Raw genomic sequence first — 16,758 nt, 5'->3', positions numbered from 1 at the left:
ACGTTACCTGCGAGTTGAGCAAGAAGCTGCTTGGTCGGGAGATTGGAGAGGCGGTGCAGGTGCCTGCTATTGCCATGGCGACCGTCTGACTGATCATGCTGTTACCCTCTCCCTCTGCCTCTTCTCCACCGCTGCCCACCGCCGCTCCCTGGTGACCTCCTGGCCGACCCCACTGGTTATGGGACTCTAGTGATGCGAAAAGGAGAGAAAAGAAAGTTTGAATGATCAGTTAACGTTACTTGGAGACACCACAGGAATACGAAAACTGCAAAAAACATCGCAATAAATGAGTGAAAAAGAGGTTATGTTGATGTAATTAAGGAAAAAATAGGATGGTTCAAAGTTATTGATAAGGGAAACCTCCAGTGACTGATCCTACCGGATCTACAAGCATGACAATAACTGCTACAGTATTTATGAAACCTCTCTGTACTCTGAATCAGGTGGCCTCACAAAAGAGGACAGACTTTTTCAAACCACTTTATAACTTGAGTTTAAGTGACTGTTGACATTCAAACATTTATGAAAGTGTAACTTCAATATAAGCCTTGGGAACACATGTTCACCAGGCTAGAGGCTTAAAGGAGAGATAAAATGTCATATAGAGATGAAATGATGTAAGAAATCAGCTAGTACATTAAGTTAGAGGGCAGCATCCTTTAGATGTCAAATGATAACCTCATCTGATTCAAAAGATATGCTATTAAAAGGTCATGCTGTAACTTAAGAGCTGCATTTGTTTGAAATAGAGTAGAGTATTTGGCAGGTTGCCACATTACGTCTCATAACATTACTCAGATTATGTGCTGCTGACTGAACAATGGAAATACAGTTAGATGTGGTAACTGACACATGATAAAGAAGATGACGTATAAATATCAGATTTGTTTCAGTTTTCAAAGAGAAACCATTTAACTTTTGACAAAATGATCCACTGTTGTAGTTTTGCATCACTGGCAATAAGCTCATAGTGTTGCTCTTAATCAGTACCTGTAAAGTCATGGAGTTGTGGCAGTGTTTCCATGACAATGCCGATCAGAGGCAGGTAAAGCATGGCGACCCGGGCCTTGACCTCAGGATCAGCGTAGCGCGGGTCGGAGTCATGGCTGGACAAGAGGTTATGAACGACACTGACCACTTTCTTATGCAGGCCAAACATCCTGGAAAATAGAAAAGAGGCAAAAACAGGAAAAAATAAAAACGTGGAACTCATTTACACCCCCTCACACCCCTGCTTGTACTCTCCGATCTGCAGACCAGCTGTTGCTCTCGGTCCCCAGGGCGATGCTTAAGACAGAGGGTAGTTTTAGTTAAAGTTTTCCTTTTTGTTTTATGCTTTTATTAATTTAATTATTCTTAAGATTTTTATTAATTGTCTTTTATCTCTGTTTCTATTTCTTGATTGCATTGAAATTATTCTAATTTGTTATTGCACGGAGTAAGCACTTGTAAAATTTTTATTATTTTATTATTATTATTTTATCTTAAGTATGAAAGGACAAAGGGTGATAGCGAAAAAGAGAACACACATTAAAATAATCTTGTATAACCATAACTCAATCCCATGCTTTTATAACATGTACACACTCATTTACGAGTCAGCAGGCTTATCTCTCACCAACAGAATCGGAAACGTTAACCTTCCTTTCTTTACAATATATGGCAGTTTATCGGGTATGAGTCCTGCTCAAACAGACAGACAAAGACACAAACAATGACACCCATCCATAAAAATTACATGATTCGTGAGGACCTTCCACTATCATTCCTTAATCCCTGAAACTCAAAATACCATCATTCTGACCCAAAAACACATCCCTCACTCACACAAAACAACTCTTAGATATATATACTAACCCTTCATTGTCTGGGTCCAGTATTACAGACAGTTCAGACAGTACCAGTCCAGCCAGATAGTGTTGCTCTCTGAAGGGGACAGACAGCTCGAACATGTTGGCTATCTTTTGGTCCTGGACATGTGTGGAGAACCCAGAGCTCTGTGGCAGAGAAGAGAGGGACAACCAAACAAGAGAGACATCTTTAATATTTTATTTGTGATTAACTTTGACTATAACTAAAGCCGAGATGATTTGACAAGACAGTGTACAATTCCTCTCCGTCCCTGTTTGTCTGACCTGTGAAGTTGCGGAGGAGACGGAGGGGGAAGGCGAGGCAGGCGGAGTGAGCAGGCTGCAAGGCAGGTTGAGGGTGACGTAGTGTTCGTGGCTGCAAACGATTCTCAAGAAATCGAGCCTCAAAGACTCCAATGTCGGGTTCTGCAGAGTGTAAAGCTTTGTGGACACCTGGAGAGAAGAAACAGTCCACATGAGTGTACGTAATAAAAGAAAACACAAAGAAATACATCTTAAAAGAATGGGGCTGCTGTCAAAATAACTGAAAATCTTGAAACGTAAATGAGTCCTTGATGTATTCTTAATGCTGTGAAGACACCTGAAATGCTTTTCAGGAATCTAAATAAGGCATTTACCTGCTTCCAGTATGCCCTGATAAGGGTGAAGACAAAGCCTCTGTCCATGACCGACAGCAAATCATTGAGAAAGAAGGCCAGGCTTGTATTTAGTCTCTCCACCAGTTCCAGATCCTGATGATGACAAACACAAGTCATGAACTGTTCCAAGAAACATTCACTCATTCACACACACATTCATACACTGATGGCACAGCAACAATTTGGGGTTTGGTATCTTGCCCAATGACCCTTCCACATGCAAACTGGAGGAGCTGGGGCTCGAACCACCGACCTTTTGATTAGCAGACAACGCGCTCTACCTCCTGAGCCACATATTACATTGTTTTATACCAGCAGGAAATTATTCAGTATATGTGCTGTGCCTAACAGAAAAACAGCAAAATGTTTTTTTTCCAAAGATTCAATGGTTAAATTTGGTTGTCTGAGGTATTCTGGGAAGTGTTTCACCCTCATATACCCTTACTTTTAATTCTGTGCAGCTCTGAGTAGCTGTTTCCTTTGTGCATTGTGTTGCAGAATAGTGAATAGTGTCCTTCAACGGCACACCTGAAAATCAGTATGCATGCCAACTGTTTTGAGTTTTCGAAATTTCCAGTGTAAACAAACTCCATACATACTAAAAATCTGCTCGGAATTAGTGTGTAGTATGGATTTGGTTTTTTATTATATATATTTATATATTATTACAGTTTATTGGAGCCAAAAGCAAATATGATATAGCAAAAACAAAAAATTGTGAAACGACATGCTAAAACATCGTATACACTCTATAACTCTGGACAGATTAATATGTAAAATTCCTTTATTCCTTTAACTTTCCAGACATATTCCCTGACTTTACCTGCATCCACACAACATTTAAAGCTCCATGATATTTCTGAAATTACATGTCATTACAAATGACATGAACGGCAAACCTTCATTAGTCATTAGTTACCTTCTGGAAACGAGACACGATGTCACCGGCGATGGTGCTGACCAGGGCTGTGATGTCATCCATAAAACGTTCTGGGAATCTGTTCTTTCTGGGCGACTCTAAGCGGTCAGCAAAGTAAAGGTGGTGGATAATGCTCTTCACCTGTGGTTAAAGTGTTTATCAGGATTAAACACAGCATGATGTAATGTCTAGTAATGTCTTATAGGGTTTCCATTAGGGTAAAACCTGTTTTTAAGTGTTTTCTTACCATGAGTTCAAAGAAAAACCAGGCCTGTTGTAGAGCGCCTTCCCTGACGCTTCCACTGCTCACCACCCACTGGAGGGCTAATTCCTCATGGAAGAGCTGGGTAGGACAGGGACGTAGTATACACAGAGAAAGAGGTGGAGAGGGATGGTAAGAGAGGGAGAGGGAAACAGAATGCAATAAAGCTAGACAGAGAGAATGTGAGACTCCAGGATAAGAGTCACTATCTAGCTTAACTTTAACTATATGTAGGTCTACATGTTGTGAACTTGTGAACAGATCATTCAGTAAATATACTGTAAACAAGGTTCCAAAATTGAGTAACTTAATGGGGATATGACATGAAATTAAACTTAACTGGCTATAGATGTATGTTGGTGAGTAAATGTCCCTTCAAACAATCATTGTTGCTGTCTCTATCTCAAATGAACCTGCTGACAGGTATCAACTGTGGAACCCAAAATTCTAACAATTATTGGCGATATTATTCTCTAGTCCAGTAGAGCTCCTGCGCCCCCCAACACTGAAAATTAACTTGATTAAAGACAGAGTGAGGTTATATAAGATGTTACAATTCAAGTTACCAACTTCAGAAAATCTAAATTCATACACTAAAAATAATCACCAAAATATAATCTTCAATTGTGGGCAACAATTCTTACTTTTAAGAAATGATGAGAAAATGCACTCTTATCACCATGCAAATCAAAGTATTTCAAAGTAAGTTCTTGATAATGCTGCACAGCTGAAAAATGTTTCTTTCTCTTTCATCTTTTTTTTTTTTTTACATGGAGAGAGGAAAGTTCCTTTTTTTTACATGGTGAGAAGAATGTATTATTCATCATTTCTTCCAAGTTTTATGTATTTATAACTTGTTTCTGTGTGCGTGTTTTTGTGCAAAACCAACATTCAACAGTGTCTGGCTGACTCGAGATTACAGTCTGGAAAGTCTTCTCTATTTTTGTTGACATATTATAAAAAGAGAGGATATCCCAATTTTAAATTGTTATGATTTAAACATTTCTACTTCTTTAAAGTATGACAACCAAGTATGGCTCAGTAGTGACAATTAAGTTGACTCCATTCATGGAGGAAGAAGTGAAATGCAGTTGAAAGCTCTGGGGAAAACAGCTAGTAAGTAGACCTTGAATTAAGAGTTTTTTTTGTGAAACAACTACTTTAATATTGGTATATTCCATTGAGGATTGTAGCCTATTAGCTAGCTGACTACAAAGTAGCCACCTGTATGTATTTCTGGTTATCTCTAGTGGTGTCATTACAAACTGGAATGCACGCTGTGATGCGCTTTCTTAAATGAAAACCAAACACAGTTTGCACTCAATGTTCGAGGGAATAGTACACAATGAATTTAGACTTCCCAGACTAAGCGGATGGAAAAACTCCTTGATACATTCAAAAACAAGAGGCAGATCAGTGACATTCAGCATTCAACAAGACTCCACAACCACCAAATACAACATAAACCAATCCAGAGGCACACATCCACAGACAAGACAGGTGAGGAGGCGAAGAAGAGGTGGGTGGGGTGGGCTCCTCCCCCAGTGCAAGTGGCTCTACCTTTTTTGTGGGCAACCGTCCTGTTAAAGTTTGCAAGAAACTGGCGCTCTCTGTGTGCGAAGACATGCGATTGCCACAGCGCTCCATGGCCTATGGGTGGGATGAATGGAACGGTGACAACAAGGTTAGTGGAGGAGCAACAGGAGCGTGGGGTTGCACCTTTTTTCCTCAGCACACAGGGAAATGTGTCTGCTGGGTCACACGTATCCACACACACACACACACACACACACAAACAAACTACACGCACACACACAAACACAAACTTGCACACCTGATCTCTCACACTGTCAAACATGAAGACACAAAACAATTAAACAGGACAGGGCTACAACACGAGTGTTGTAGCCGTAATCTAAAACATTCTGAAACATTGCTATCTTGATACCTTGAAGGTGGGATGCAAAATGGCTACATGAAGGACCATGATATCGAGCAAAGACATCAGATTGTTTTTCTCTTCCTTGATGTTACAGCCATTGCTTAGTGATGTGCCATTTTGCATCCCTCCAGGTGAGTACAGTACTTTGAAAATGTAAAAGTTCTTCCTCTGAAGGCCTTATTCTTGGTAGGCAGCCTAACGTAATGCTCCATTCCAGGTTAAATGCTGACATACTCTGTCACATTTATTTTTATCTAATAATCTAGCTGTGATTGCACGATGTACAATATAATATATATAATAATAATATATGTACAATATGCAATATTAAGTGTATCTTGGTTTCTTGATATTCATAAATCTGGATGTGTAAATTAGTGACAAACAAAAGTTAATGTCATGACAACTTAACATGACAGAGGACATGACGTCACATGAAGATGGAAAGTGGAGCAGACAAAAGAACGCACACATGGGAGACAGACACACACTCACGCTCACAGATATACCATGCTCCAGTGACACAGTGAGTGAATCTAGGTTAGTACAAAGTCATGCAGGGAAGTTAGTTGATAGTGGAGACTATGAGGTTAAAGCAGAGAGACTGAATAGAAGCGGGAAAAGTGCTTGAAGAGAAATAATAGATGAAATAAAATGAATGGAAAAAAAAAACTCTCTACTGCTGATGGAGATGGTTTCTAACACTACTCTTTTTCTCTACTACTCCGACAATCATCTGTAAAATACTCACACGCAAACAGAAGACAGTACGTCCCTGTTTCAGGTTAGCATTAACTGACCACTGTAAACCCAGAACGGCCAACGAGCTTCGCATGGAAAGAAAGGGAGGCTTACAATGTCCATGGACAACTCTGGTATCAATTAAAAACTGGCACGGCAGCATTTGGATTATATGTGTCTTTTCATGCAACTACTGAGAAAAAGAGAGGTGTTAGATGTGAGCTGAAACGCTAGTATGAGAGGTAGAGGGGTCATGGAGGCGGCTGTGACTCCCATGTGTGGGATCATGGGAGGGTTGTGATTGTAAGTTTAGCAGAATACTGTAATATTCTAAAGTTTTGGTCTTTTTTGTCTTTGCGCTACACTAGCCACTTTGTACACAGTTCAGAAATCTCTCTGGTTTGGAGAAAAATGGTTGGCAATCATAGTCATGTGACTTAAAACTACTGAAGGCTGTTAGACGAAAGGTTGAGCTGATAAATGCAGGATGTGATCATGACAAGACAAAAAAAGAGAACATTATAAATACCCATTATGGGAGGATAAGGGTTGTCCCTAAGCTTCACGTTCCTTTTTAGCAAAGTACAAAAATAAACCAAAACTCCAAATATCCCAGTATCCCTTCAAGGTGAATAGGGTGAGTTATTTTTGTAGTGAGCAAAGTGGAGGACGGGGCATTCATAAAACCACCTGCATGGTTTCTGGAGCAGACCCGGGGCTGGATCCCCAGGGGGCACTCTTACAGCCCATGGTGTGTACCCACGAGTTGGAGCGGTCTAAGCCCTACGGTGCCAAGGTCAAAGGACACAAGGCAGGCAGGAAGCAAGGGAATGAGCGAGCAGCACGGGGGAAGGAGGAGGGAAGGAATAATCACAGGTTAAAGAGGTTAAGAGGTCAGGACTGCTGGAAGATGCCAATGGTCCAAAAAAAGGTCAGCTGTCAGTAGTAAATAAAAAAAATCCAAATCATCACCACAGAAGAGCAAAACAAATAGGTTATATATTTATATCTCTCTCTCCCTTTCTTTCTCTGTGATAAGAATTAACTTCCCCTCCCTCAGAAACAAAAGAAGAAAGGTTTAGTTAAGTATTAGCAGCAAAGGGAACATTCATCAAACAAGGGGCTGCATCCATCATACCACGGTTACAAGTTTAGCAAGACCATTAGAAAGGCACATCACATCAATCACCCACTATTCAGGTTCATTTTGGGTTAAACGAAAAAAAAATCTGAAGTGGAAAAATCACAAATTATACAAGAAAAAAAACACGACAACATAAACAAAATAAAAGGCAACAAAGAAAGCCAGTGGAGACTGAAAAGACTGAGCTATTGTTTATGTCTTCCAAAAGATATATGACTACTGCAACAATGTGCTATTGTATCTTCTTGACAGCGTCTGTTTTACTTCCGTGTTGCCTTTCACAACATGCACACACTGAGCATTATGTGTCCATGCATGTAGCCTATGTGTGTGTGTGTGTGTGTGTGTGCGTCAGGTTGCTGTTACAGCGGTTAGAGAGATAAGATGTCCGAGCTTGTGTTTACGCATTGGATATAGGGTTTACATGTTGATAAAACGGACTCCTGGGTCACTGTGCACATGGAAGGCCTCTGCTTTGATGTGGGTTGAGATTTATAGATTCGGTACAACCGCCTTACACGAGCCGTCTAAAATAAATCACAAATCAATGAGGGCTGCTGGACTAACAGCAGTGTTAAATATTTAACTCTTGATATCCGCGTGCAATGTGGACATGGCAGCCAAACAGTGCAGTGGGGCAAAGTGCTCAAAACACAGTACCATCTGTCACTGCTGTATCCATCCACATAAAAAAAAATAACAATGGGTTTGTCTTTTTTATGCTTTCACAGAAAATCACCTGAATCCCAAAAGTACAAAGATATATTAAATTACGGGCTCATGTCTAGTTGCAGACGCTGTTTGATGACCTTACCTTGCTGCCAATGATGGAGCGGACCTCGTCGTCAGGAGAGGTGGGTGTACCGGAGATGTCGGGGTTACTGTTGCTAAGGCTACGGGAGCGGTTGAGGTTGAGGCTGGCTGGTCGAACAGCTGAGCGAGCCATGGTGGCATAGTGAACCGAACCTCCCAGCCCTCCTGGGCCTGGGACAACACACAAAAATGGAAAATTGGACAACTGGAATGTGAAGGGAATAATTACTATCATCAAGCCACTGGAAGTCCACTAACATGATGGTTGCGTGACTAACTCAACTCCACCACTAAACAAGAAGTCATTGAACCAAACCACAATGCTTCACCTTCCAGTTGGTGAACCCACAAGTTAAGTACTTCAACAATATAATCAATAATAAATGTATATAATGGTTTATGAGCTATTATGCGAGGTCTGCATGAAGTCATGTCATCCAAAACACAAACCAAATGCCTTACCAAAATGCAATATTTACTTGAAGAACCAAATGTCATTTAATTTCAGAGGGAAAAACAATTATTCAGAGATTAAGATGCACAGTGGTGGAACATATCTACCTGTTAAAGATGAGTTGGGGTCTGTAGTGGGCAGGCAGAGGACAAAATGGATGTGGGAGGAGAAAAAGCAAAAGATAAAAAGAAATAGAAGAAGAAAAATTATGGCAGGTAGGTTTGATCACAGACACCCAGTGAGGGTGAGACGGGGGTTGGATGAAGTTAACATAAAAGTAGAAACCAGAAAAACAGATATAGAATAAAAGGAAAATGTCAGGAGGCTAAAAGTATTGATCATTAAATACCTGGCGAAGGTGAGTTGGGGTCAGCGCTGGGCAAACGGAAGACGTAGTGGATGTACGAGGACAGCAGGCTGTTGCGGCCATGCATATCCTGGCTGGTATCCAGGTACTTGTGAAGACGATTCACTATGGATGCCATGACCTCAAAGGATGCCTGGCCCAGATTCACTAAACACAGACACGTGCCGACAAACACACACAGGTTCAGACAGAAGCAGAATGACATGTATGCAAAAATGCAGACGTGGACAAAGTGCAGTGCAGAAACACACAGTTGTGTGTGTTCTGTGAGTGCACAGGATCACTGTAAAGCACTGCCTCTAATGGTACTACAGTAACATACCTATCTGTCCGGCAATGACTGGCGGTCGCACCACGAGCAACACCAACTTGTCGAGCAGAAGGTGAAGGAATCGAACCACTGGCTCCAGCTGGGAAGAGTTGAGTGCTGCTATACTGGACTTGAGCTCAGTCTCCAGGTTGTTCTCCATGATGCGCATGTCTCCTATCCTGACTGGGAACATGTGTTCATCCAGGGCATGTACCAAGGCGAAGAACTTATCCAGGTACTGGTCCTGGGGTGAGAAAGTGGGAGAGATGGGTGTGCAGGAGAAGAGAAAATGAGAATGAAAAAGTTTGATGAAAACAGATAGAAGACAAGGCAAACAGAGGACAGAGAAAGAGAGTGATGGTAAAAGAACAGAATCAAAGAGGAAAAGAGAGAGATAATAAAGATAGATGCAGAGAAGAGAGAAAACAAAGAGAAGAATCAACATGGTGTTAGAGAGAGAGAAAGATGAAGGAGAAAAAACCCATAAAAGGGAAGGGGTGTCAAAAAACAAAAGTAAGCTTGGATCTACTTGTCCTTAACTCTGCGCCGGCAAGTTGGCTCACTGAGTGGAAACCGCAAAACGAACATTACTACAAGAACACAGTAGAATCCAGCAAGTCTAATCTGTGCCAGGAACAGTGATTTATGAGCACATTAGTCCCAGTTAGGCTCCTAGGGACCACAGTCAAGCACTCCACACTACGGCCAACACAGAGATGGAGTAGACCTCAATAATTTACTGGCGTGGTGAGCCTTACCCACTAATGGACTGGTGCTTGGGAGGAATTACTATTTAAGTGTGAAAACACTGTGTGGTTGTTCCTTCTTACTTACTGTAATTGAAATTTTAAATGATTACCTATGTGTGATGCTTACGAAAACGATTCAGTTGTACATATTATAATAAAGCTGTTCTTCTTCATTCCTGAAAAACAAGTTCTTTTGGCAAAATGACGTTTTCATTTACAAGCATTTTCAGTCTGCTCAAATATATACAGATGGTATCAACTTGAAAGATGGATCAGAGTAATGAGGATGAGTCCCTGTTACCTGTGTGTGGATGGTTGAAACAGCCACCACTTCCACATTGAATACTCCTCGATGGTTATCCACCCACTTCATCCCTGGTAGAGGAACCTGAAGTACAGTAATATCCAGGTAAATGTGTGCTGCACTGGTAAAACGACCATTTCACAAACAGTAAAAATGAAAGATTGGCCACTTTGTGTGGAACGACGTCGATTCTGCATATAATAAAAAAGTTGAAAGTCAGCTCCAAAGCCTTTTACATCTCATCCAAAAATTACAGAGGTGGAAGATGTTGCTTTTGTCTAGAAATATCACAGAAGATGCTCAAAGTATCCATAATATCATGCATCAGCATGATATACTGTATTTCTCAGGCTCTATCCTGAAAAAAACACTTACAAGACTTAAAGGACTCTGCTTAAATACTTAAGTTTGGTTGTCTGTAGGACTCCAGTCCCTTATCAAGCATAAAACATTATTGAGGAATTTGTAAAGCAAGAACTGCAAACTTTGACAAAAAAAAACTTGTCCCTTAAAAACTTGCATTCTTAAAAAACAGTGTCTTACATCTGGGGAAAGAACAGAGTAGGATTGTGGTGGTTTTTCCAGAGAAACGGGCAGACAGAAGTGTCCCGTCCGTAGACGGCCGTTCTGCAACATGGGGATCCACTAGAAGGAGGAAGAAAACACAGGACACATTAGGATTTTCCATTTAATACATATTTCAATTTCATTGCTGTCTCTTTAAAGGTTCAAAAGTATATTTGCACATGTGTTGTTTAAGTGCCAGTGACAGAGTGTGTGTGCCTGTGTGGACACGAGAATGACCCCGTGTGTGTAATAACTGTACTGTATCCCCTCTAGAATTTGTCTTTTACTCTTTTACTATGTCTTAACTGATATTTATCCTGTTTAATATGTATGTGTGTGTGTATATGTATATATGCATATATATAAGCATGCATATGTATATATATATATATATATATATATATATATATATATATATATATATGTACGTGTGTGTATCTATGTGCTTGTGCATATGTATATATCTGTATCTATGTTTTACATTTCTTTTGTAAAGCACTTTGAGCTGCATTTTATGTCATGAGAGGTGCTCTATAAATAAAGCTTATTATTATTATTATTATTATTATTATTATTATTATTATTATTACTCATGACTGTTGCCTACCGTGTATCCCACAGGGGTCTCCAGTGGTGTGTTCTGCTTCTGCTGGCAGCTCACATGGTAAAAGGTGAAGAGAATGTGGTGGTGGTCTGACAGGGAGGCAGGCAGCTTGATCTTGACCTCATCATGAAAGTCAGGGGATCTGATGACAATCAGTCAAAACAATATAGTGCTATTCAACAAAAGCTGCCCTAGAGTCAAAAAATTAACAAAATAGGAAAGACATCCAAAATAGATATGTTTCAGAACGAGCTAGACAGGTTAATAGTCCCTCATTAAAAGTCTATTTTTGCATTAAGACTACACGTGTGCAATAGTTTTTCTGTACTGATTGCCTGCTATGTGGTCAGCACCTCCTCAGTACTGGTATGCACTCAGCAGTACATGTTGGGATAGACAGTGGAGCTGGTTGCGTTCTCAGCTAGGTGGCAGGCAGGGGCAGGGACAAGCGCATGCTGACCGCTGGCACTGTGAACTGGTTCTAGGGATGAGGAACTTCACCTCTGGTGGGGAAGGAGCCGGACCTAGTGCACGAGAGGCGGAGCGCTATCAACTTCATATAGCTGAGCTCACCTCTGCACAGCACCAAGTCTGGGACCAAACTCCTGGACAGGGACTGGACTCTTCTCTTCCAGTGTTGGCCAAGGTAAGAGGTGCCAGGCAGATGCAGGGATACTCATGGGCTGCTGGCTGAGCATCTCTATGCGACCATGTGTCGCTGAGAGGAAGGCTCTGACTGTTGTTTGTGCATATGCACCAAACAGTAATTTGCAGTATCTGGCCTTCTTGGAGTCTCTAGGTGAGGTCCTGGACAAGGCACCCCCGACGGACTCCATGGTTCTGCTGGAGAACTTCATCGCTCACCTTGGCAATGATGGAAAAACCTGGAGGGGGTAACTGGGACTAATGTCTCCCTTTTCTGAACCCAAGTGGTGCTTTGTTATTGGACTTGTGTGCTAATCATGGACTGGCAGAAACAAACACCACATTCAAGCATAGGATAGTTCATAATTGCATTTGGTACCAGAACACCTTAGGTCAAAAATCGATGATTGACTTTGTGGTCATATCATCTATGGTCACAAGCTTTGGGTAGTGATCAAAAGAATGAGATCACGCATACAAGCAGTCAAAATGAGTTTCCTCCATAGGGTGGCTGGGCTCATCCTTAGAGACAGGGTAAGGAGCTCAGGGTAAGGAGCTCAGACATCCGGAGGGAGCTTAAAGTAGAGCAGCTGCTCTTTTGCATTGAAAGGATCCAAGCTGAGGTGCTTCTGGGGCATCTGATAAGGATGCCTCCTTGGGGCCTCCCTTTGGAGGTTTTCTGGTCACATGGAACTTGTAAGGAGACCCCAGGGTAGACCCCAAACACACTGGAAGAATTACAGTATATATTTCATTTGGCTTGGGAATGCCTCAGGATGCCCCAGGAGGAGCTAGAAGACACTATTGGGGATAAGGACATCTGAACTACCTTAGTCTGCTGCTACTGTGACCCCTCTCTGGATAAGCAGCGAAAATATCTATAGATCCTCATTTAGTTTCCAATATGACTTTTTTATGACTTGTTCTCGAAAGTACTGTGAACAGTTTGCAAAATGCTGTAATTTTTTCTAGTCAGGCTTACACCCTGTACTAGCTATAGACTTGCATATTAACACATTTCCATTCCTGCAAGTACAAATATGCAAATCAACTGAAATCTCCATATATTCTATTTCCAGCTGGGTCCATTTATAACTTTGAAATCTCTGTCTTAAGGCAGGGCAGTGGTTCACAGTTGAAGTCAAGTGATATAAAAAGAAAGACATTATATAACGCATCATAATTCACTTCAGCTGAATTCTTTATAGTCCCACAGGAGGACATTTTGTCTGCAAGCCAATGCCCAGAAACAAACAACCCACAACTACAGCAAACCCACTAGGATTGCCTTGACGCTGCTTAAAAAGTTCACAGAAGGGCCCTCATTTCTCATGGGTACAAACATTTTGGTTCTGGAACAAAAAAGGAAAAATCCTTAAGGAAAAACAGCACCAGGAGAAACTTTTCTCGCAGTGGAAAAGATAATGTGCTATTGGCTGAGCACATAACATCAAACATCAAAGCCAAAAGCAGATACGAGCAAAAAGGTGGAAGCTTTCCAGATTTACAAAACATCTCTTATAAAAGAGACCCATTTCATTTCCTTGCTATTAAATTTCTCCTTTTATTTGCCTTTAAGAGCTTTGACAAGAGAAATATTATGCCATTTCTGAGTGAAATGCAAACTGTAAATGCAATTACCTATAAGCACTTCTAAGGCCAGAAAAAGTCTTGATGTGTGATTGTCCTAGTCACAGTGGTACATTCGTCACAGGCTGATTAATTTTAGCCTTGAAGGTGTGACCCCTGGGTGACAAATGACAAACCTCTGGATGTCATAAAAAACACCTAATAGTGGTGATAAAATATTAGAGTCCATCAGCTCTTATCTAGAAATGGAAGAAACTTGTGCCAAGGGCACCACTTGAAAATATCCAGAGGGTTGACTCAACCCATTCTTTAATGGGTGCCATCAAAGGTGGGGTAGTGAAAGTGTAAGACTACATGCAATTCTAATGTTGAATTAAAGGAGAATTGTGAGTTTAATTACCAATCGTCTAATCTCATGATAATAATGGAGGCTAGGCATTTAAGATATTCAGATTTTTTCAGTTAACAAAGCACTGCCAACAAGGCCATTTCATAAATCATATTGTGATAACTCTATCATAACAGTTGTTAGAAAAGTGAATGAATATATGGAGCTTTACATGGAGCTTCAGGTGAAAAAGTATGGATATTTGGACAAATATATACTTTTCCAGCCCAATAACTTATATTTTCAATTGACTAACTTCTTGAATGCTCCAGTTCATTTTTGATTACAGGTTCCCGGCAACACACTATAGAGACTATTCCAACCAAAAGATGCCACACGCACTTACCTGTTATGGTACACTACAGCAGTGTAGGCCTCTTTAGCAAAATCCGCACAGCTAGACTTCCCAAATATCACCTAGGGGATACAAAAAAAACACTTATATTGACATTGACTATGAGCACATTGTATTTACTCAGAGCATTTTGGTTATACAGCTGTAGAATAATGTTGTTGCACTGCACAGCTGTACCATACAACTTCAGTCTTACCAAATGCGACTACACTGTCGAAACATGACACATCGAATGGTAAAGATGTTACGTTGTGAACATAATGAGAGTTACAGCTAAGATAGAGCACTTGCGGTGCTAAAATAAATCCAAAAGCCAGAATTGTTTTATTTTAACTTATAACATTTTATCATAGCATACCGGCATGGCATTATTTGGATCCTCTCCATTCATAAATTGCACTTTCACTGTGATGTTGCGGGCAGAACCTTGGCGGTTGGCAAAGTTAAGACTCTGAGGGTTCACATACAGCAGGTTCCTGGAAAATGAACATGTACACAGACACAAACAAAGAGAAAACAAGGCATGTCATATATTACGTCATACAAGTTACTGCCCTGAAGAAACATGACAAAATATAAAATCTGGTGTTAATGGCAAAGTTCAAATTTCTTGGAAAAGCTAAAACTAAAACACTAAGTTTGGCTTCCAGTTGGTGTTTTTTTTTACTTCAGAAAAACTGTAATTTTCCCGTAAAGACTACTTACTATGATGTTGTATGCCATGCAATTTACATATATAATTATTGTACATGTGTAAAATGCATACAGTAATTCATACTATGTATAGTACTTCATACTGTATTATATAGCCTAATTACAATTTATGGCAGGGTAAAAAGATAACTGTTTTACAACTAAGCAGGTGAGTTGAACATCCATAATACATCTGTTAATATCACATAGTAACTAAGTTATCATATGAATAATAAGTACAGTATTAGCACAGTAACAATTTTCTCCCATTTCACTGTGTGAAACTTCTTCTGCCATTATTGACATCCAAACCAAACATTTTAAAAAAGTGCTTGACCTAGTTACCTGGCATAGTTACATCAGATTCCAAAACCAATAAATGTAAGGGGGCAAGGCCACCATGGACACTAAACCCTACTCTGATTGGTAAATATGGAAGGCTTAGCCTGTCACAAAGATGGGAGGTGCAACCTAAAATGTTTCAGAAGAGGTGGGCAGACAGGGGGACAGGGCAGAGTTTGACTCACTGGGGATTGTTCTCATGCAAAACAGGTAACATTAAAGAAAAGAACTTTGTCATGACCACACCAACTATTTTAACCCTTTGCAAGGTGTAGCACAAACCATTATGGCTTGAGAGGACTAGAGGTTGAGCCGTCAATAGAGACATCAAAAGAAAGCAACCATTACATAAACTCAAATTACATTACATAAACAGAAAACTTTCTCCCATGTTAAATTGTACTGTAGGCCTAGGATGATTTAACTTCCCAGCTAAAAATATTGACTTTTATTGTTTGAAATAAACCTTTTAATAAAATACTCAAAGTGGTTTGGATATTTAAATCCTGGTCATTGTGGTCAACACACCCTGCTATGATGAAAGTAATGATACTATACTTTCAAAAACGCTGGTTACTACCGCTGTATGTCAGGAAGATGGGTGTCCCAGAATAGGAAGTGCAAAGTAACCCGAGATCAGCTGACAAACCGCAATGACGTAGTTGAGTCAGTGGGGGATGGCTCCACAGAGACCACAGCTGGAATCACATCTTACAAGGAGGCGTGGGAATCTCTCTGGTCTGATAATTAGAATTTTACTCTTTACTTACTCTTCTGTTATCCTCAAACTATCATGTCCTCACAAATTTAATAGCAGCTTTAAAGTGGGTTGTTGAACTAAAATAGACCCCAAAATGGCTTTACTGCAGCAAAGCTGGAATATCCATCGAAGCACAAATGAAGTATCACTAATCGGTCAGTTCATCTCATCAGATTTAACTTAATAACACACACATGAAGACAGTTAAGGCAAACTATACATGGCCCTCGGAATATTACAGCACTCCAAATACAATCCCTCATGGCAATTATCTTCCCTATTTTGGGCCCAGAGGATACA

At 40.4% G+C, this 16,758-nt stretch overlaps 1 protein-coding gene across 12 annotated transcripts in view; it reads right to left on the bottom strand.

Moving 5' to 3' along the window:
* The window catches only part of dock7 (dedicator of cytokinesis 7), a 50,641-nt gene that overhangs the window by 12,954 nt on the left and 20,929 nt on the right, over positions 1-16,758 (bottom strand). For 4 of the 12 annotated variants that reach the window (XM_042415817.1, XM_042415818.1, XM_042415820.1 and 1 more), the window contains exons 15-31: positions 15,022-15,139; positions 14,655-14,725; positions 11,689-11,827; positions 11,058-11,159; positions 10,512-10,598; positions 9,474-9,705; positions 9,134-9,298; positions 8,892-8,912; positions 8,332-8,501; positions 5,251-5,340; positions 3,676-3,771; positions 3,429-3,569; positions 2,489-2,602; positions 2,136-2,303; positions 1,858-1,997; positions 991-1,160; positions 8-186 (exon numbers count right to left, since the gene is read on the bottom strand). In XM_042415817.1, the coding sequence (XP_042271751.1) occupies positions 8-186; positions 991-1,160; positions 1,858-1,997; positions 2,136-2,303; positions 2,489-2,602; positions 3,429-3,569; positions 3,676-3,771; positions 5,251-5,340; positions 8,332-8,501; positions 8,892-8,912; positions 9,134-9,298; positions 9,474-9,705; positions 10,512-10,598; positions 11,058-11,159; positions 11,689-11,827; positions 14,655-14,725; positions 15,022-15,139 (2,203 nt within the window). Of the gene's footprint in view, positions 1-7; positions 187-990; positions 1,161-1,857; positions 1,998-2,135; positions 2,304-2,488; positions 2,603-3,428; positions 3,570-3,675; positions 3,774-5,250; positions 5,341-7,063; positions 7,157-8,331; positions 8,502-8,891; positions 8,913-9,133; positions 9,299-9,473; positions 9,706-10,511; positions 10,599-11,057; positions 11,160-11,688; positions 11,828-14,654; positions 14,726-15,021; positions 15,140-16,758 lie in introns of those variants that run through there. The other 8 variants (XM_042415824.1, XM_042415827.1, XM_042415828.1 and 5 more) reach the window with 4 other exon arrangements.

The sequence above is a fragment of the Thunnus maccoyii genome, chromosome 7 (assembly GCF_910596095.1).
Source record: "Thunnus maccoyii chromosome 7, fThuMac1.1, whole genome shotgun sequence".
In the NCBI taxonomy this organism is placed as follows: domain Eukaryota; kingdom Metazoa; phylum Chordata; class Actinopteri; order Scombriformes; family Scombridae; genus Thunnus; species Thunnus maccoyii.
The sequence above is the reverse complement of the archived record's forward strand: the minus strand, read 5'-3'. Positions and strand labels throughout refer to the sequence as shown.